At 40.4% G+C, this 22831-nt stretch overlaps 1 protein-coding gene across 6 annotated transcripts in view; it reads right to left on the bottom strand.

The window, feature by feature from the left end:
- Nucleotides 1–2273: 2273 nt before the first annotated feature.
- ADAM23 (ADAM metallopeptidase domain 23) overlaps nucleotides 2274–22831 on the bottom strand; it is a 180085-nt gene continuing 159527 nt past the window's right edge. Inside the window, exons 25-27 of one of the 6 annotated variants that reach the window (XM_026647693.2) lie at nucleotides 13442–13532; nucleotides 9485–9539; nucleotides 2274–3334 (exon numbers count right to left, since the gene is read on the bottom strand). In XM_026647693.2, the coding sequence (XP_026503478.1) occupies nucleotides 3185–3334; nucleotides 9485–9539; nucleotides 13442–13532 (296 nt within the window). In that variant the 3' untranslated portion in view covers nucleotides 2274–3184. Of the gene's footprint in view, nucleotides 3335–3599; nucleotides 9540–13441; nucleotides 13533–22831 lie in introns of those variants that run through there. The other 5 variants (XM_026647688.2, XM_026647687.2, XM_026647690.2 and 2 more) reach the window with 5 other exon arrangements.

The following is a 22831-nucleotide window of genomic DNA, read 5'->3' as shown; positions in this document are numbered from 1 at the left end:
ATGACTATTAAATTTCCATTCATCAGCAGCCAACAAGATATGAATGAGCATTAACTCCAAACAAAAACTGGCTCATAACATCATATTGTGCACTTAAAAAATATTTACAAATCATTTTAAAAAGGAAGATTAATAGTGGAAGCAACAATGAATATAAAACATGGTTGATAGGCTTTCAAACAAAAATAAATTCAAGTATTATTTTGTAAAGTTCCTCAGACATTTGTCTTTAAATTTTGTTTGTGCAATACCCATCTTTGCATAGTAAAGAAAACTTTATAAAACTCTAGTTCTATGTAATTTATTTTTTAACATGCACCTACAGTATATTTAATTTGCCTCATAGAGCTCTCTTATAAAAGGATTAGGTCAATTCAGTGGGATCATGCAGCATACCAGTAAGAGCTGTATAGTTACCATACATTTTCTTGTCAAGATGAATCATATAATGGAGCAAAAATATAGTGGGTGAAATGGGGACTCGTCATTGCTTAATGTTTACTCTATTAATATTAAATTCTGACACTCGTTAAGATAAATTAACGTAAGTAGCATGTGTACTCTACTAAATGTGGCAAACGAATGGCTTAGAAAATCAACAATATCTAGCTAAATGGTTAAGACTACATAACCCTAGTACCACAGAAAAGATTTATTAGAATCCACTTTTGTGAGTTATGTGATGTCATTTACATCCTGTACATACAGAGCATAATGCTTGTGTGTTTTACACATACACGCACACAGCTAAACAGTGGAGCGTAAATTCAGTCAAGAAATCATATTTCCTATGAAACTGCTGGAGTAACAAAAAGTTACACCAACACTTACCATATGTACATAATATTTGGGGACCACTGTGGTCTGATTAAAAACATCACATCGCACATTTACAATGTTATTTGTGAAATGCTTATCATCAAAGTTTTATTATACAGGTAGTTACATTAGACACCTAATTGATTTTGTAACCACAGTGGCATTTCTACTGTAGTTACCACATTGATTCTGCAGTAGAACCAAAATGTGCAGTTTAGTACCTGCCAGAGAGTAATTATACCTTCCATATGCAGTAGCAAAGTGGAAATAAGTAACATAGTACCAGTGGGCAATATTACAACACAAGTACTTTGAGTTCCCCTCAAAATTACAAGTATTCATTGTCATTGAACATTAATACAACCAAAACTCTTGCCCTGAAGTCAGATAATGTTGAAATAATGCTGTAAATAGCCCTGTTATCACAATATGGAGTAGATCTATATCAACACAGACTACCTCTTACTCATAATGCAATAACAGTGGTAGCTTTAACAAAATCACGTTATCTAAAACATCATTTGACAAATAACTGTCTTGACTGCAAAACAATATAGTTTTCATGGGAAAGACTTCTCTTTCAGATTGGATATTGTCAGAGTTTGAAATATGTTTGGAGGCAAAAATGTTTTATTGAACAAAGCAAAAAAAAAAATTATAGTAATTGCAACACTAATTTTTTCCTAGTATTTCCATCAGTTAATTTTAAAGCTAAATCCAGAAACTGACTCAAGATTTGAACAAGGAAAATGAAAGTCAGGAAAATGAAATATAAGACCTAAATGGAGTTTGAGTTATAGGACTAACTCCCTCTCATTTATACTAATATCAATAAGAGGTAATTCCAGTGTATTCAGAGTAAGGAGAATTATGAACAGGCTCTAAAGCTTTTATTTGCTCAGTTCACCAAGGCCCAAGTCCAATGCCTGTTTAAGTTAATGGGAGCCCTTCCACTTTGTCAGTGGACTGGACTGTGCCCCATGTGTGAACATACAAGTAATAGCATTAATGTGCCAGCCCTCGGAAGTGAAATCTGAACAAACCCTAAGAGTGATACTAACCATCCATAGCAGAAATAGTAGCTCTCCAGATTGTACTTTGAAAGGTGATAGGTACTAAAGAGGGAAACTCAGAGTGACTTGGATGTTTGGATCATCTTTGCAAGTCTGCCAGGAAGGGAGAGAGGAGAATGGGTGGGAAAACGGAGACTAAATGGGAAAGCCTTAGCCTGTTTCAAGCTTTCAGCATTTTGTGAATATTTTAAGGCTTACTTAAGCTTGTTTTCCTTTCACTTGAAAAAGCTAGACAGAGGAAAATAGTTGTTAAAATTAAAAAGATATGAACTTGGCACTTTCGTGATTAATTTGAGATGGTGTCAATTTTCTTACATTATATACAGAAAATCCGCATGACAGCCAAAAAAGTAATTCAAAAAGAGACTTATTAAATACATATGCATTTACACATTTTAATATGGTTTGTTTTTTGGTTTCAAGCATACAAACTTTAGATCACACCTGTTTGGTGCCAGAACTCCCTGGATCTGCATGCTACATCTGCCTTTTTTGAGCAAGCCCAGAACACCCGCTATACAACATGCTAGAAAGATTAAAAGGGGAGCAAAATTAAACCACCAAAAATAGATTTACATAGAGAATAGAACCTTTCTAAGGAAATCCTTCAATAAGGTCCGTGAAAATGATATGTCAATCTCTTATTTCCATATATACATTTTTTCTTTCTATAGAACTATACATTATCACTGCTCAAAAACAATAGCTCCCATACCCAAAGGAATTTTAGTCCAGGAGGTAAAAGAACAGGGACAATGAATCCACAGAATAGGGAGCTTTCTCTCCAGAGAGAAAGAATGCACTGCACTGGTGGAAGAAGATTTCATAAGAAGAGCCTAATATCACCACCTCTGCGTTCTGTGTTTTGTTGTTTTCTTCTCTGTATAGATTTGGGTGCAGATCTTGCGTGGGTCGGCTTGCTAGCTTGTTTGTTTGGTGTATATATGCCATGCAATTTACCCTTTCCAAAATTAGCTGCTCATGCCACTGGAGTTTGTCATTTAATATGAAAAAAAAAGTCATGCGAACTCAAGTTAGAGTGCCAGCAGGCTAGGGAAAAAAATCTTCTATTTTACTATTTTGAAACAGTTCTCTTATTGCACTTGGTTGGTTTGCCCCCTTCTTTCTTTCGTTGAAAAAACAAAACAAAAAAATAAACAGTTGTCCATCACTGTCTTTTTTTTTTTTTTTTAAGAGAAAGATGAAAGGAAGGGAGTATTTGAACTTATCTCCAAAAAAGACAGTGTTCCTTCACTCCATCCCCAGCAACTCAACTTTAGTCATTACCATTTCTAATGTTCTTCTTTATTGATTGAGTTCCTGCACAGTGACAGCAAAGACTTCACACCCAGAATCCAGTAGTGCAAGAAGAAGCTTTTCCAGTTAAGTTCCTTCAGATAGGACCTTGCTGATTTGGATCGTACCTTCTCTTTTTGACATTTCTTCCAACGTGCGTCAAAAGGAGATGAAATGAGGAGGAAAAACATAAAACATTAGTTAGGCATAATGGGAGAGAAGCAGTGCTAACACCATAGTAAAGTAGTAAGCTCACTTTGAGGTAGTCTCACAAACTAACCTTAGAGTGAAGTAACTGTAATGATTTGACTTTGAGAGGGTTTGGACACACTGTATTACAGTATCAATTCCTGCTGTCTCTATGAAGTTTAAAATTGCATGTGTTAAATCTAGACAGTGTATATAATTAACTTTTTTTTTGGCAGTACTGCAAGTGGCAGTCAATCCTATTTAGATGGGAAGTCTTTCAGACTGTCTGACATATCTATACATTAAGCCAGGACAGCATTTGTACATCATTTGGAACCACTCAAAACAGTCACATTTCATATACAAAATCACTCTTAAAATGCAAAAAGGCATCTGGCTGTTTATAACAGATACTCATTAATCTCCAAAACATAGATCTTCCACAAATGAGGTGACCAGGCCCCCTCAGGTATCCATCTTTGAGTGGCTACACTGAATCCACAGATAATTTTATAGTTGACCAAGCTATCTTAGTGTCTCTGTGAGCTTTTACCATACTATGGACAAAGCACTTTGAATCTCCAATAAGGTACAAAATATAGCAGATACTGAGACACTGCAGTCGAAGGAGAATGGACAGAGACTTTTAATTATGCCATTACAATTTAGCTTTTATACTAATGTCCAGTCTCCTACGATATTGATACCCTATATCAATAAACAGCAAGACATTACAAGGCAACAGCACAAGTTGGGTGCAACCTCCCCATAATCTGGCTTTATGTGGGGCATCAAGCAAGGGGCTCATGCATTTAGTCTTAACATTGGGCATGTGCACCAGTACTGCCACCAAATTGTCATGCAAAAGACATAGAACAGGAATTAAAAATTAAATACACAAAGCCCAAAATTTCCTTTTTGACTGTGCTCTCCCAATACCACCATTGCTGTAGTGTTAAAGCTGAAAGCAAGCCTTTCCTAAGTTGTATAGGTGACTTAGGAATCAGTGCAAAAAGAAAAGTTATCCAGGACAGGTCTTTCAGAGGACCTGGCAGCCTTTGATCTTGTGCCAGTGCCTGCTTGAGTATTTGTTATTAAGGCATGCAGCGTAAGAGTTATAGGCTTTTAAAATTTCATTGTTTCCCTTTTTATAGAAAAGTGTTGTACTAATCTTCACTGTGACTCAAACTGACTGCACTATTTAGATATATCAACCCAGCAATCTCTGTAGCATTCATACCCTCTGAGTAGATCTAGTCAGATGTAGAATAGTATAGTAGGAAGTCTGAATAATATTGACTATTTAAATCTGAATCAAAACTTGTCTGGACTTACTCTCTCTGTCAGTTTCTCTCTTTTTCTATGGTGTATGAAAAGCAGTGCTTTAAATGACTATTTTTTATTACACAGCATACTGAAATTCAAACTCCACTAACCAACAGTTATTTACCTTTAAAACAAATCTGAAAAATCAGATCACTAATATGTGTGAAAAATTCAGATGATTTAACCGTCCGTTGAATGTTTGCATTCCTGTTATTTTTAAGGGAACAAACCACTAAAAGCCTATACTTAAAGTCAAATGTGTTGCCTGAAGTTTTTCTATTAAATTGATGAGTGGGCTCTGTGACATTTAGTACGAAGTTACAGTGGGAACATGTTTTGCTAGCCTCCCAATATAACCCTCCAGGTCTTTCCAACTGACCCCTTGCTAGAGTAGTACTCCTGAGCAGCATAGTCCTGCTAGTACTGTCTCTGAGCAGTGATGGACGTACTTTGGAACAACTGCCAAACTCTTGTGGAACTGTACCACAGCCCACATCATATCAAATGTCTTCTAGGGTCTATTTCAAAGCCACAAATCTATTTCGATCATGCCCTACAGTTCATTAAATGAAAATACATTCTTCCAAAGGTAAAAAATTAACTCAGCTAATGCCTTTCTTCTTTTTCAGTATTTTCTTAATATGTTACATCAAAATGTTATGTTTCCTCTGGTCAATCATTAGTAACAACTGTTTTCTCCACAATATCAGAGTCTGACAAAGTTGTCATGCCTGAAAATGAAGGGTGTAGGGATCTAAATGTGACATTCAAAATGAGCATACAAAACTGTTTTTGAAATACACTATGCTTGATGTTCAGTAAGTCACTTTTGCATATTAATTTTTTGGTAAGAAATAACAGCACCTTGCTCTTACGTAATACTTATCTGAATATCTCAAACTGCTTAACTAAGTTGGATAGCATTATCTCACCCAAGGTTATACAATAAGCCAGTGGCAGAACTGAGAGCAGAATTCAGGCCTCCTGACAGTCACATGCTCTAACCACTAAAAACCCCATCTCTACTCACAACACATTATATGTTGAGATGAAGATACTAGTCCATTTAAAAAACTGCAAACGGATGAACAAATCTCGGTTTTCTCCCCCAAAAAAGTCATAACTATAAGTAAGGGAACTAACAATATTACTACTGAAGGATCGCCATTTATTCATGGGCCAAGTAAAGTGTAGCAATTTATCATAATGAATTTCCTACACTATTCTGCTAATCCTCCATTATAGCTAAGCTCCAAGCATTGCTAAAAAAAAACATATTATATAAACCTTCCTGGTAAACACTGGTCAGAAGTCAGCTGAGCCCTCTACCCTGCTATATCAAGATCCCCACCTGGCTGTATAATTGTTTCCCTCACCCCTACACCAAGTGCAGGGCTGAGCACAAATGCAGTCCTTGCAGTCAGAGCACAGAAGGACAATCGGGTTAACGCACACAGGAACGCTAGACTCCCCAAAAGAGTCATGCTCCTCCCACATGCTACTCAGCAGAATAGGCCTTATGTGCGGTCAGGGTGGAGAGGCACATGCCACATTCTCTTAAAGGGAATTGCAGAGGCTGTGCTTTGTCCCAGGACGCCTCAGGAGCTCCAATGTGGCAGTGCGGCTTTGCACTCGCCCCAGTTGCAGCCTATGGCTTCAAAGCATGTGTTAGCCCTTTATATATAAATCCCAGTTCATATAATGGACTAAAGGTGCCATTAACATCCAATTACATCTAAGACTACTGTGCTATATTTTTGTAACTTCAAAAATGTGAAACAGCTTCCGATTATAAAACAAATTACTAGCAGAAAAGATGTATATCGAAGTGCAAACCATTTTTATAGCGGAGTTGTAAAATACTTAAAACAGAGGTTTCAAATGGAAATGTTGGAAGATCGTTAGTTTTAGCAATGCCTTGTTAAATGTTAAGTTCCCCAGAACTAAACACAAACTCAGTCACATTCTTCCCCCAAATGAATGCATATGAATTCCACTGAAGAAAACACAAATTTGTGCATCTGAGTGCAGAATTTGGCCTACCACAGAAGAGTAGATCTTCTGGGCCCTATCTTGAGGAGGTGGGAGACAGGCCAGGCTAGGATTGACAGGTGTGTGGTCTTTCACTGCTGGTTGGCTCACCTGCCTCTTGGAATAGCTGTTCTGAGATACTGAAAGCAGCCACCCCTCTCTGGCCAATAGGGGTATCTCTACACAGCATTTTGGAGTGAGCCTCCCAGTCAGGGTTGACCCCCTTTCCTAGGCTTCGGAGCCCGAGATCCAATCTGAGTGGCAACTTTAAAAATAGATGCATTGCCAGCATTTTAAAGGACTAGCACAAGCCCTGCTAGCCGGAGTCTGTTGATCGGGGCTGGGAGGCTCGATCCAAATGCTGTATAGACATACCCTAACAGGAACTTCACCTGGCTTCATTGCTGCTTCAGGGAGATGGATGTGCTCCCTGTCTGCTAGCAACGGCTGCTCTGTTGGACTCCCTCTTGGCCCCTTCTGCTCATTCTTCCTCAGCAGCAAAAGGCAGAAGCACTAAGACCACTTCCCTTTCACTCCACAAGAGGCTACTGTTTAGGGCTCCATATTTCCTCCTCCAGCACATACAAGCAGTGGCCCTTCTTCAAGGCTCCAGGTCCACACATGCTCATTGGCCAGAGGAGGGAGGAAGAACAGTGTGGGTGCCTTCACTAGTGCAGTAAACACCAACATGAGGCAGAGGAGATGAGTCCCTGGGGGAAGGGTCACGCTACAGAGAGTGATGCTGAGGCCACCATCTTAACTTCTTAACTTGTTTTTGGTGCCGTTTTAGCCATGGAACTCTAACAGAGAATTAACTTGTTTTTTTTTTTTTTTTACATTTAATTCCAGTTTCAATAATTCACAGTAATAAAAGTTCAGCCTCCATTAGCTCTGAATAAAAAAAAAACACAACTATTACTTCTGTTAAAAATAAAATACTCATAGCATAACTATAACAAGCCACAGTGCAAAGTAATAATCTCCTACATTCCATTTAGGATAGTTGCTTTTAAACCTTTTGACGGCATAGTTCATTCTTTGCAAAAATAAATATACAAAATAAAGCCACTGCTACCCCAATCTTTTATTATAGTTTTAATGTATCCTCTTTTTTCTCCTCTTTGCTTATAAGTGTTTTGAGAAGAACACAGCAACTAATGCACAAACACACTGCCTATTTTAGTAGCAGCTAACTACTAGTGTTGCTATTGCAGTTGATTGTGTTCTTGTAAGTCGGTGCCTTCCTCCATGTTCACAGAAACACAAAGTCTTGCCAAAAAAAATTAAGGGTTACTCCAATGACTGCACAGTCCCTTCAAATCAGTAATGTTTCTGTAAAGTTTCCCCATACCAGATCTTGAAAAACTGAGCAAACCCACAATAACCGGGCTGTTGCTATGTGAAACTGAAAATTAAAACAACAAAGTTGGGGGATGGGATCATCGGCCTCAAAACAGTGACAGAGTCTAGGGCACCTGCTTAGCTAGCCTGTTGCCATCTGTTGGCATGAGGAATAGTAGTAGACATAGAATGTTATTTGATTTTGAGCAGGTGGATTCATGCTGCTCATGGACCCACTGCACACACTTTGCAAGGAAATGCAGAGTGGAAAGAAAAATAGATGTTACTGACAAACCAGTGAGCTGGTATGTAGTTCCTATATGAAGCATACACAAGGTTTCAGAATCTCACTGCACAGGCTCTCTACTGTATTGCCCTACACCACAACAGAAACAGCATTTCTGATCACTTTTGACTTTCCAGCATCTACAGGATACAGGATTTGGCTCAATTTGAATTCCTAAAGCTGCCTTTATGCAGAAGTTTAAGGATTGGGTAAATATTTGGCCCAACTAGTAACCCTCCACTTGGCAGGAAAGCTCTGTTTTTTAGCAGATATTACTGGGAATAATACTGTGCCTATACATTTTTACCCACCACAGCACCTCCCCTACTAGTCTATTCCACATTCTGAGGACTATTAAGCAGTCTCAAAAGGAACTTCCCACATACCTTTTTAATTTAGCCCTTACCAGTACTACTACTTAATATTGTTATTTATTTACCAAGTATCCCCTTTCAAAATGTAACAAACTATCAAGCCAGCATTTAAAAAAGCAACTGAATTCGTTACTGTACCAAAACTACACACTTATACATTCACTACTGTCAAGTAATTCTATATTAAAAAGAACTGGAAACTAGGCCTAAATGTGAAATTCAGAGGGCCCATACAAGACTGCCCACATTAACTAACCCCTCATTCTGCTTCCACTTTAGTCCTTAATGAAGCATTGTAATGGTTTGAAAGGCGCTCCATGGACCTGCTGCCATTATGTGAACTTCACCATCAATGCAGGTTATGTGTTTGCAGAGTGCCTAGAACAGTGCAGCCCTGACCCATGAGAGGGGACCCTAAACACTACAGCAGTACAAAAAACAATTACAACTTTGTCAAAATATTAAGCAAGGTTTTCTGTGAAACAAAATATAGTTCCTAACAGGGTGCTCACTAGCAGCATTTAACTCAAATTCACTAAATATGTTCCTTAAGATCTATGTGCACTGAACATTTTACTGAGACTTGATCACAACATCTTTTCTTTCCTATTTTTAGCCATATCTTTCCAGAAAATGTCTAAACATAAATCCTAGTTTGTTTATTTCTTTAAAGAAAAACTTTGTTTTGCTAATTTATACCAAACTGACCCACTAAGTGCATGAACAAAATTTGCTTAATTGCAGCTTACGTTTGATTTGGACTTGACACCACAGTACCGTATGTGCATGTGAACACCTGATAACCTGTGGAACAAAAATCACATCTCCTAGTTTGTAAAATATTGGCTACTTCTTCTCATATTACTAAAGACAGAAACATCACTTGCTTAAAAGGAAAATTAAAACCCATTCTATTAGTCTTGGACATCCTACAAAAAATCTGGAAGCAAAGTGTGAGAGGCCCTATATTGTGCTAGCCTTCTTCCACATACAAGTGAAAAAGCCTTTTCAATTTGCCCCCCAAAAACATGCACTTCAAGCTGTGAGCTAGGCCAGGCCATTGTATTTGAGGTTCTGCTACAGAATAAATATTCATATCTTGCTCTTTTTAAAATATTGAACTGATATTTTCAATACGAGAGCTTACTCATACAGGGATACCAAATACTTTTATATTTTTGTATGACAGAAAGACATGCAGGATGCAAAGTGGAACATTTGTATCGGTGATTTAAGTGATGGGGAGCAGGTTAGTTTTGTGCTGGACAAAAAAAAAAAAAAATGTTGACAATACCAAGAAAAGCAATTGATATTGTTTGATTTAAGCCAGAATTGGACTATTTAAAGCCCTGATTCAGGAATGCACTTAAGTGTGAACTTAACTTCACCCCATTCAGGACAGCACTTAACTGCTTTAAGCAAGTATGTTAAGCATATGCTCAAGTGCTGTCCTGGACAAGGATGCTTTCCTGAATCCAGGTTTACCATACTAGTATCCAGAAGCCACTATCACACAAGATCACAAGATCAATCTTTAAAGGAGTTTGTAGGTCTGCATTTAAAAGGATATGCCCCGGAACACAACATTTTAAACAATTTTTTACTGGAGATGCATCCCAAAATATATATTTTTAGGGCTGAGCACAAACATCTGCACGTGGATATATGTACATGGCTCCCATTTACTTCACTGGGAGTGGCACGTGTCTAATGGCCAAATACAGATCTAGAGGCGTATACTGTCATTCAATCATGTAACTCCCACTGTGTTAATTCCCAGGAAAATAGTCCACAAGTGGAGGGAAGGACAGACTTAACATTACTTGTATGTGTAGAATTTGGCTCAAGTTCCTAAACAGAATTAACAACACTATAATTAAAATAAGTTCTCTACATTCCATATTTCTATAGAAGGTATATGCTATGTTAATGCAAACAGCTTCTTACATGTGTAATTTTTATGACTTCTTTTCTTTTATACTTTTGCATCTAATAGAACCTGTGCTATATAAGATGCAAAGTACACCAACATAACACAATATGCAACAAAAGATTGTGAACAGTAATTAATGTTTCACAGACTAGGCCTTTATACATTATAAGCAATCTTGCAGTCTCTCTGCTTGCAGAAGCCCCAATTACTTCAATGGCGAGTCTGCTTGCAAAGGGCTGTAAATCAGACCAGTAGCTGTATACTCCAAAATACATACCTCAACTATTGTTCTGCTTTTAACCCATGCATTGAATGTCATAAGTAACAAAGAGTCACATTATTCCATCTTTAAATGTGTGGAACTCTCAATGTCAGAAGTGGTTTTGTGAGAAAATTTGATGAACAAATACAGGTCATCATTAAGACTATCTTACAAGGAAGACATTAATTTGGGGCCAAATTCTGCCCTCACACTTATCCAAAGCTATTGACATTAATAGGCAGCACAAAAAACAATGAGGGCAGAATTTTGTTTTTAAACTCTAATATACTGACAGTTTGGTAAAAAAAAGAATTATAAACAGGCAAGTGGGAATCTTTTTTGCTCATGTCTAAAGCATGGACTGAATCAAGTATTTTTAACTATCCTTTTCTTCCTTTTTAATTTCATTTAGTTTTGAGCAGCTATCATACCACCTTAATTCTAGTGGGTTTTGTATACCACTCCTGAGGAAACTGTGAATGAGAGATTAGGAAAATAATCTTTTTTTACACAGATTGGATATCACCTCCCTTGTAGTATTTGAGCACGCAAAGCAATGATATTTAACCTAGATTTCTGGTTCTTATTATAGCTGATCTGAAGTGGTTTTAAAAAAATATAAAATCAATAAATACAAAAAACTATTTAAGAACTTCAGTGATTACTGCTTGCATCGTGTTCCCAGCTGGAATAACCTGGCTGAGCATTTGTGTACAATGGCAAAAGTTGGGATGTATTCATCATCCAGGTTGCTTCCATTCTGCCTCTGCCAAATAGTAAATTGGAGTAGGAGTAGCCTTTTCGGACTCCAGCCTGGCTATCATCCAGCCTTACCCTGTCCAACAGTACATAAACTGCTCCCATGGAACTGGACTCTACAATCCTGACAATCACAATGCTTAAAAAGAGCCCTTTGCACCCATAGAGATGGAGACAAGACTTGCCCCAATGGAATATAAATGTGGTGTAGCATTAACATGACAAATTAATAGGTTTTAAAAGGAAACAGATTTTTTTCTAACCTACCAAGATTTGAGGACAAGGTTGTATTTCTCCTAGAAGAGAACACTGAAAACAGTACACAGCTGTATTTCTTACAAAGCTTTAGATGATTTGATGTAATGGGCTTTTGCAGGAGATACTTAGAATCCTGAAATCTGGTGTTGGGTAGTATGCAAGAAAGGAAATTATTTTCTAAATATTGTGTTTCTAAATACATGTGTAATTTTTATGACTACCCATTGTCAAAGATTTAAGATCTTAAACAGGTGTTTTTTTAATTTGTACATTTTAAGTAATCTTCAATCAAGCCCACAATTAAGGGTCAATAGTTGTTGCCATTCATGGATGCACAAAAAAGCAGCCACAATCTTAGTTGTCTTCTCTGACTGCAAGATTGGTGAGTGTTATCACCACCTTTGGTAGTGCTAAACATCTGGGGCCAGATCCTCAGTCGGTGTAAATCAACCTAACTCCACAGAAGTCAGTGGAGCTTTGCCGATTTACACTAGTTCCAAATTTAGACCTAGTGTGCTAGTTTGATATGGACAGGATGTGTGTAATTGACATTACAAGGAAAAGCATATAATAGTCCAAATTCATCAAAATATAACTCCATTTTGGTTAATGGAAGTTACACCTGGAATGAACTTTGCTCAATATATGTTTCATGTCAATCAATGTTAATATATTAGAGCTGGGCAGGAATCAGTTTTCTTGTCTCAGAAAAAAATCCAAGATTTTGTAAATCATGGACAAAAAGTCAAAATCTTTAAAAATTTTCATGAACTGATAATCTGAAAAAAAAATCAGTTTGAGTTAATTAAAACTTTTGTTTCAATAATTTTGAAGTGTTTTGTTTTCTATCTTTTTTAAACTATAAATTAATTTAAATTTCTAAATAGAACTTTTCATTTTGAAAGTGTCAAACATCCTCCTCAAAATGTTTTCAAAATTGGAAATTTCTTGAAACTGCCCATTTCCCATGAAAGGTTTCTGTTTCAATGAATCAGCATTTTTGAAAGAAAGACATTTTGTCAAAAAACTCAGAACAAATTCTATAGCATACTTCATATCTTGGTTAGACACAGAGCAGCCTTGTATCAGTTTTCAAGCATTGCTGTGCACAACTTCAGTGTTCATGTATTTTTCAAAATGTACCTTTAGATTTCCTACCACTATGTTTCACTCTCTGCGAAGCATGCCAAAATAATATTGATATAGGGAGATGGCTAGACCTTCTTCATGAGAAGAAAAGTATTTCTTTTTTCACTTTTGGAGTTGTTTTCTATAATCTCATGAAGGTTAATCCACGTATACTACTGTTCTCCAACTTTGCACTCTGGTGACATCTGTGTTTTTTTACATTTCTTCTCTTTTTCAGTGCAAGTGTAACTATTTGAAGCAGTATTTTTCACTTTGAGTCTTGTAGCAGGAACTCAAAACTTAGTGATGTAAGCAGAAAATAGAAATGCCATAGCCACTGAAGAGAAGACATGCGGCATTGCTTACTTAAAGCCCCATCCTGTCCCCCCAAGGACAATAGCTGCTACCAGGATGGCACCAGCGATGGAACCTATTATAAGATTGGTGGCACTAGGACCTGCGATAAAGGATTACGGGAAGAAAGACATAAGAACCAACCACTTCATTCATGACAAGGGAAACGTAATCAAGCAATTTAGGAAAACAAATAACCTACAAGATGTCTCTAAACATTTTCAAAGGGCCCCACTTGCTTTTCATTAATAGTATGAATAAACAAAGCTATTGTAACATTTCTCACTGTGCTATGCCTTCTTTCTAATACTAGATATTTACCTATCTCAGAAATTAACAACACTGTCACATTCACGTCATTCTCTGGCTTAACTATTCCAATAAACACATGGTACATGAACCATCAGTTCAGAAAATTCAGATATTTGTAAAATTAAATAAAGTCTTAAAAAATTTTAAAAATAGGATCCAAGGGGTAATAAAACATGAATGTTGTACTTAATGCCTACTTATTTCACTCCCAAGGCAAATGAAAAACCCCAAAGTCCATCAATTCTGCTTTTCATATAGCTCTGATCTTGTAAGGTGCTGAGTACCCTCAACTCCCACTTATTTCAATTTGATCTGATAGTGTTCAGCACTTCTTAGGAGGCACACAGCACCTTATAGTCCCTATGGTTATGTCAACCTTAAGTTTACTAACTACAGAGAGTTCAGCAGAAAGGGTGGTGGAGTAAAAGGGTATGATTCAAATCAAAAATAATAAAGATCTGTAATTGAAATAAAAGCTGCATTCCCACTGAAGCATTCCAAACATTAATGCATCTCTTCATCATCCTCAAGCAGCCACTGAACAATAAAGTGGGGCAGGGAAAAAGAGAAGAAAAAAAAGGTGGCATAAAATCCATTTGGTGTAATTTTCTCTAAAAAGGCAAGAAAGCACTGTAGGATCAATTATGAATTTCTTACAGAAGTGCTTTATTTGCATGGGGAGGAGGAGGGAAAAAAATGCAAAATAGATCTGACTATGATGTTTGTTTGCCCAAATTAATTCCAGACCACAATATTCTCCGCTATCAGGCACTCTCTGATGTAAATCTACTGTCTCTAAGTCCAAGGCAAAGTAAAACCTAATACAACAATTCTTTTGCATATCACATACCTTATAATTGAACATAAATATTTAAATGCCCATTATTAGCTTTTCAAAAATATTACTAATGAAAAAAAACATCCAAAGTGAGAGCTCCCCGACTGCAAAGGCCAGTTTGCTAGTCCAAGCAGCACAGCTCTGGTTTTGGTACGACAAGGTGTTTGGAATACTGTCAGAGAGATACAGGGAGGAAAAGAGGAGCATCAAGAAAAGATGGGAGAAGAAAAGCAGAGAGGGGTAGCTGGAATAGCCAAAGGAGCTCAGAGGCTAGTTCAGTGTCACAGATACCTTATAATACTGCGCAGTCCCAAACACAACCCTACATTTTAAAATTCATCACAGTGATCTGTTTTTGAACAATATATTACATACGTCAGTCGTTTCCTTGGGTTTTATTTTAGATATCAGGTCAGACTAAATAAAAAGCAAGCTCACCAGCTTTTATTTGCAACATACAGTGCAAAGAAAGAATCATTCTGTATACAGCACATGTTTTACTAGCTCATGTCAATGCATGACTTTGGGATTAAACAGGATACATACCATGCTGCAGATCATTCGTGATTTATCATTCTGAATTAACATACAGAGTTTATAAAAATTATTTTCTTGTCATCCTTAAAAACAGTGGCTCAGATTCTGCAATTCTTACTTATGTTGAGTAATGCCTTAGTCTTGTAATAGTCTCATTTACTTCAAATGGAACTACTTATGGGTACTCACCACAGATGAGGGGGGCAGACTATGGCCCCAAAAATTATATGAAAGCAGTCTAAAATTAATTAATATATTCCCTTTTTAAAATACTTCCTATCTAGACAACACCAAGTATTCAGGGATATTAATAAGTATCTAACTTAACAGATACGAGCAGTGCACAAACGTAACAACAATAATCAAATGTACATTTTCTACTAATGGAAAATGCATCTTACTGAACTTACCTTTCATAGTCAGAGTTGGCTACAGATCAATAACATTGAGCATGTTGGAAGATAAACAAATGCTGGCACATGGGCATTCTATTTCCAATTAAGAGATTTTTCCTCAAGTACTAGCAACTTTATGATTTTTCATCTATTATCTTTGCCTGACCCAAAGCACAACTTCTATCTTTTTTTTTTGTTTGGTAGATGGATTTGGATTTAATGCAAGCATACTATTTTAGAGGTTTTGCAAACACAGCAAGTAACTGATTTACACAACGTTTCAGAAGCTTTGGAAAATCCACAGAAATTATTTTTCGACCTGGCCTCAGGAAGTCATTTTTCCACAGAAATATTGCAGTAGTACATTTATCTGATAGTGACATATTTGTAATTTGGAAACAGAAGTCCAAAAATGGTCATTTCAGGATATTTGAAATATGTCTACTTGTACAGAAAAAATAATTTTCCATGTGTTTATTATATGTTTGATAAAATGTTTCAAGTACGTGTTAACAATTCAACAATAGGCTTGGACTTAAGGAAAGAAAGCAATGGCATTACTGTTATTGTGAATAAATTCACCACCAAGCTGATGGATTTAAATAAGATTAGACAATTAAATGAAAATTAGATTTAGAAAATATGGAAAACCCTTTAAAGTTACTATAACTGTGGCGAATACCAGAAAGTCCTGATACAAATCACCTATTTGGGGACTGACCCAATTGTAAGTGTCATAACTAGAGAAGGGCATCTTTTCTTTTAGCACAGAAAATAATTTGAAAACTAAGCACTTGGGCCAACAGCCTTAAAAATGGTAAAATAACATAGCAGTAGATAGTTGAGGCCCTTGTTAAAAAGATTCTGGCTAAAACTACTCTTTTTCCTGTGGAATCAAAGTAAATACTGCTAGTCAATAGATTAGGAGTGACAATTCCTATTCATACAGATTAATTCCTCTTTTTGCTAAATCTATCAAAGAAACTGAAAATGACTACACTCAGGGTGAAATCCTGCCCCATGGAATTCAATGGGAATTTTGCCATTGACTTCAATGGGTCCAGGATTTCACTTGAGTCTTCAATGGAGAGACGTATCGTGTGATTCCTTCTGTGTAAAGAATGATAATAATAATTCCATAGTGCCTAGGAGCCCCAGTCAGAGACCAGGACAAACAGTACGCTAGGCGCTGTACAAACACAGAACAACAACAAAAAAAGGTAAAGATTAATTTCTTTACCAGAGAATTCTCCAGGTCACTAGTACCAGTTTGGAAATTTATAAAAAGATCAGAGACATATATTGGAAAACAATTTTTAAAGAATATGTTACAATAGATTGAGCATATTTTGTAAGATCATTTTAAATACCACAAAAATTGGGCATTTTTATATTTTAATGTTTACTTTGTCTTTTTTAAAAAAAATACACATTACATTTTATCAAACAAATAAATACATAGGAAATTTATATTTTTATCAATATGCGATGATTTAGCTGCTAATCTAAAGACCACTAGATGTTTGTTCATTACTTTAATGAATGATAAATAGTACCATTTATGGAGGAAACAACAGCTAATAGATTTCAGCCATATAATTTCTATAGTCACTGTATTAACATGGAATAAAATGCAAATGTAAAGTAAGAGATTTTATTAACTATGGTATTTTGGAGGCATTTTCTATTCTGCCTGGTGGAGAGAAATAAAAGTTGTGGTGGATGAATTCTTTCAGATCTATTACTACTGTTGATCTGCCAACTCCATGTATTTGCCACCATGCAGTCGACAGGTACTTTTTATGAATGGAAAGAATCCCACTGACTTCAAAGGGCTTTGCATCAAGCTCTAGATCCCCATCACCGGGATGATCCTATTGAAGAGAGCAACTAAAATTAATGTCCTGTAGATCTATTACTGAGAATATTAATTACAGTTCTAGATTAGGCCAATCTAGCAATAAGAAGGCGGTCAGGGAAAGTGTGGGACCCTTACTGAATGGGGGAGGCAACCTAGTGACAGATGATGTGGAAAAAGTTGAACTACTCAATGCTTTTTTTGCCTCGGTCTTCACAGACAAGGTCAGCTCCCAGACTGCTGCACTGGGCAGCACAGTATGGGGAGGAGGTGAGCAGTCCTCAGTGGTGAAAGAACAGCTCAAGGACTATTTAGAAAAGCTGGACATGCACAAGTCCATGGGGCCGGATCTAATGCATCCGAGGGTGCTGAGGGAGTTAGCTGATGTGACTGCAGAGCCATTGGCCATTATCTTTGAAAACTCATGGTGATCGGGGGAGGTCCTGGACGATTGGAAAAAGGCACATATATAGTGCCCATCTTTAACAAAGGGAAGGAGGAGAATCCAGGGAACTACAGATGGGTCAGCCTCACCTTAGTCCCTGGAAAAATCATGGAGCAGGTCCTCAAGGAATCCATTTTGAAGCACTTGGAGGAGAGGAAGGTGATCAGGAAAGTCAACATGGATTTACCAAGGGCAAGTCATGCCTGACCAACCTAATTGCCTTCTATGATGAGATAACTGGCTCTGTTGATATGGGGAAGGCGGTGGATGTGATATATCTTGACTTAAGCAAAGCTTTTGATACCATCTCCCACAGTATTCTTGCCAGCAAGTTAAAAAAGTATGGATTGGATGAAGGGACTATAAGGTGTATAGAAAGCTGGCTAGATCGTCGGGCTCAATGGGTAGTGATCAACGGCTCGATGTCTAGTTGGCAGCCAGTATCAAGGGGAATGCCCCAGGGGTCTGTTCTGGGCCTGGTTTTGTTCAACATCTTCTTTAATGATTTGGATGATGGGATGGATTGCACCCTCAGCAAGTTCACAGATGACACTCAGCTGGGGGGAGAGGTAGATAAGCTGGAGGGTAGGGATAGGGTCCAGGGTGACCTGGACAAATTGGAGGATTGGGCTAAAAGAAATCTGATGAGGTTCAACAAGGACAAGTGCAGAGTCCTGCACGTAGGACAGAAGAATCCCATGCACTGCTACAGGCTGGGGACTGACTGGCTAAGCAGCAGTTCTGCAGAAAAGGACCTGGGGATTACGGTGGATGAGAAGCTGGATATGAGTCAGCAGTGTGCCCTTGTTGCCAAGAAGGCTAACAGCATATTGGGCTGCATTGGTAGGAGCATTGCCAGCAGATCGAGGGAAGTGATTAGTCCCCTCAATTTGGCACTGGTGAGGCAACATTTGCCACATTGCGTCGAGTTTTGGGCTCCCCACTACAAAAAGATGTGGACAAATTGGAGAGAGTCCAGAGGAGGGCAGCAAAAATGACCAGGGGGCTGGGGCACATGACTTATGAGAAGAGGCTGAGGGAACTGGTCTTATTTAGTCTGCAGAAGAGAAGAGTGAGGGGGGATTTGATAGCAGCCTTCAACTATCTGAAGGGGGGTTCCAAAGAGGATGGAGCTAGGCTGTTCTCAATGGTGGCAGATGACAGAACAAGGAGCAATGGTCTCAAGTTGCAGTGGGGGAGGTCTAAGCTGGATATTAGGACAAAGCCCTGGCTGGGATGATTTAGTTGGAGGTTGCTCCTGCTTTGAGCAGGAGGTCGGACTAGATGACCTCCTGAGGTCTCTTCCAATCCTAATTTTCTATGATTCTATTATAGGCAGAGTTGGTAGTGCTGCCTTTAGTTAAGGTTGCCTGAAATTCTTCATTATAAGATCCTGTTTTCAGTTGCTTATAATTTTGCCAAATGTAAATGTTCATGCTAAAATTTTCAGTGCCTCTCTCACACTGAATTTTTTTGGAAAGTTTCAGATAAAACAGTTCTGTTATTTCTGAGAATGAGATTATGGGAAAATACTATGTTGTGTTCACGTTAAAAATTTTTTTACAATCATTTAATTGAAAAGCTCTAGCACCTCCGTAGTTGGAGGGCGGCTTCATATTTGGCAGTGGAATTTCCCTGGTTTCAGAGATGTGCCTCTGAAAAATATCAGTTTGCACATGCTCTGAAGAGAATTGTTGAAAGTTTGGCAGCTAAATTCTGCATGTTCAAGCCCTGGACTTCAGGGGCTCAGCTGGACTTTCCCTGCAATTGTTGCTGTGAGCAGCCAGGGGCCACTGTGGCACTAGGCAGAGGAACAGGGAGCAGGAAAACCATCTCTCTTGTGCTCTCAATGCTTCTTTTCCTGGTGCCTACACAACAAGAGGAGGAAGCTAAGCTGTCTGCTGCAAAAGCAGAGGGTGCTGCATGAACCAGATAGTGGGAAGGAATGGGGATGTGGGGAGCTAAGAAAGGAGGGATGGATAGGAAGAGAGAGACTGGAAGGAGGATTGACAAGGGCAGAGGGTGAGGTTGGGAGCAGAGGAGAAGGAGAAGGAGCCAGGGTGAGTGGTTGTGGGCTGGAGCAGAGGTTGGGAGGAGCTGGGGCTTGAGCAGAGAGATGGGAAGCAGGAACAGGGTTTGATTAGAAGCAGAGTGGAAGTGGGGCAGGAGCTGGGATGTAGGGGTGGATAGGAGCAGAGATGTCAGAGAGGCTGGGGATGCAAGGGCAGAATGGTTTGTAATCATAAAAGCTCATGCACCTTCAGAGTCTGGAATTGAACCCTGGATTCCTGCATCTCTACAGTCTTTTGCTGTCAGTAAATAGCAGTGAAACCCACTGGCAAAAAAGACGGTTACTCACCGTTGTAACTGTTGTTCTTCGAGATGTGTTGCTCATATCCATTCCAGTTAGGTGTGTGCGCGCCGCGTGCACGATCGTCGGAAGATTTTTACCCTAGCAACACCCGGTGGGTCGGCTGTGGAGCCCCCTAGAGTGGCGCCGTTATGGCGCTGGATATATACCCCAGCCGACCCAGCGCCCCCTCAGTTCCTTCTTGCCGGCTACTCCGACAGTGGGGAAGGGGGGCGGGTTTGGAATGGATATGAGCAACACATCTCGAAGAACAACAGTTACAACGGTGAGTAACCGTCTTTTCTTCTTCGAGTGCTTGCTCATATCCATTCCAGTTAGGTGACTCCCAAGCCCCACCTAGGTGGCGGGGTCGGAGTGAGACATTGCTGTGTGCAGAACCGCTGACCCGAAAGCAGCGTCGTCTCTGGATTGTTGCACCAGCGCATAGTGAGTAGCAAATGTGTGGACCGATGACCACACTGCAGCTCTACAAATGTCCTGGATCGGTACTTGAGCCAGGAAGGCAGTCGAGGAGGCCTGGGCCCTCGTGGAATGAGCGGTGAGGCGTGGCGTCGGTACACCGGCCAGGTCGTAGCAAGCACGAATGCAGGACGTGATCCAAGTGGATAGGCACTGAGAAGAGACCGGTGAGCCTTTCATCCGGTCGGCCACCGCAACGAAGAGTTGCGTCGTCTTCCTAAATGGCTTTGTACGGTCAATATAGAAAGCCAGGGCCCTGCGTACGTCCAAAGAGTGTAAACGCTGGTCTTGACGAGTAGCGTGCGGTTTCGGATGGAAGACCGGGAGGAAAATATCCTGGTTCACGTGGAAAGGTGACACCACCTTTGGCAGAAAGGCAGGATGGGGGCGAAGCTGCACCTTGTCCTTGTGGAACACCGTGTAAGGGGGCTCGGATGTCAGCGCCCTGAGTTCCGAGACGCGTCGTGCTGAGGTGATGGCTACCAGGAAGGCTGTCTTCCAAGATAAGTACAGGAGCGAGCAGGTAGCCAAAGGTTCAAACGGAGGCCCTGTGAGCCTGGAGAGGACGAGGTTGAGGTCCCACGTTGGAACCGGCTGTCGCTGCTGTGGGTACAGCCGGTCCAAGCCCTTGAGGAATCTAACGACCATCGGGTTCGAGAAGACCGAGGACGTGAGTTCCCCTGGGTGGAAAGCGGAAATAGCGGCGAGGTGAACCCTAATTGAGGATGTTGCCAAGCCTTGCTGTCTGAGGGACAGGAGGTATTCCAGTATCAAGGGGATAGGAGCCTGCGAGGGAGACGTAGCTCGTTGCTCACACCAGCAGGAGAACCTCTTCCACTTGGCTAAATACGTGGTCCGCGTAGAGGGCTTTCTACTTCCCAGCAGGACCTGTTGGACGGCCTGCGAGCATTGCCGCTCTGAGCGACTCAACCATGAAGCATCCACGCCGTGAGGTGGAGCGACTGCAGGTCGGGGTGACACAGCCGGCCGTGGTCCTGAGAGATGAGATCCCGACTCAAGGGGAGCGTGATCGGCCTCTGTACTGACAGCTCTAGAAGTGTGGTGTACCAGTGCTGTCTCGGCCAAGCGGGAGCGACCAGAATTACCCGTGCATGGTCCCTGCGGATCTTGAGCAGCACCCTGTGGACCAGCGGGAATGGGGGAAAGGCGTAGAACAGATGGTCTTTCCATGCCATGAGGAAGGCGTCCGACCGAGAGCCCGGGGCTCGTCCGTGTAGGGAGCAGAATGCCTGGCACTTCCTGTTGGCCCGAGATGCGAACAGGTCGATCTGGGGAAACCCCCACCTCTGGAAAACGGAATAGATGATGTCCGGGCGAATCGACCACTCGTGCGTTTGGAAGGACCTGCTGAGACGGTCTGCCAGCGTATTCTGGACTCCAGGCAGGAATGACGCCGTGAGATGTATCGAGTGGGCGATGCAAAAGTCCCACAGGCGAATGGCCTCTTGGCATAGGGGAGATGAGCGGGCTCCGCCTTGCTTGTTGATGTAAAACATGGCCGTGGTGTTGTCGGTGAGAATCAGCACGCAACGGCCCTGTAGGAAGTTGAGGAAAGCCTGGCAAGCCAGGCGCACTGCCATCAGCTCTCGGACGTTGATGTGCAGGGCTAGTTGGGACGCCGACCACAGGCCTTGGGTATGATGCTCCCCCAGGTGAGCGCCCCATCCTAGAGATGAAGCGTCCGTAACTAGGTGGAGGGAGGGCTGTGGGGCGTGAAAGGGTACTCCTGCACAGACCGCAGTGCGATCCGTCCACCATGTGAGGGAGGCCAAGACTGCGGTCGGAACCGTGACCACTACGCTCAGGTCGTCTCGATGAGGACGGTAAACCGATGACACCCAAGTCTGCAATGGGCGAAGTCGCAGCCTGGCGTGCCTGGTTACGTAGGTGCACGAGGCCATGTGGCCCAAGAGGGCAAGGCATGTCCTTACGGTGGTAGTTGGAAAGGCCCTGAGTCCTTGAATGGCGCTCGAAATGGTATGAAAGCGGCTGTCTGGCAGGATGGCTCGGGCATGTCTGGAGTCCAGGATTGCTCCAATGAACTCTATTCTTTGAGTTGGTACTAGAGTGGACTTCTCTCTGTTGAGTAGAATGCCCAGCTCGTGGAAAGTGCGTGTCACTATGTGGACATGGGCCTGCACTTGGTCTCTGGTGCGGCCGCGTACC

Source organism: Terrapene carolina, unplaced genomic scaffold, assembly GCF_002925995.2.
Source record: "Terrapene carolina triunguis isolate 2854851 unplaced genomic scaffold, T_m_triunguis-2.0 Scaffold62, whole genome shotgun sequence".
Taxonomy (NCBI): Eukaryota; Metazoa; Chordata; order Testudines; family Emydidae; genus Terrapene; species Terrapene triunguis.
This window is presented reverse-complemented; position numbering and strand designations above follow the sequence as displayed.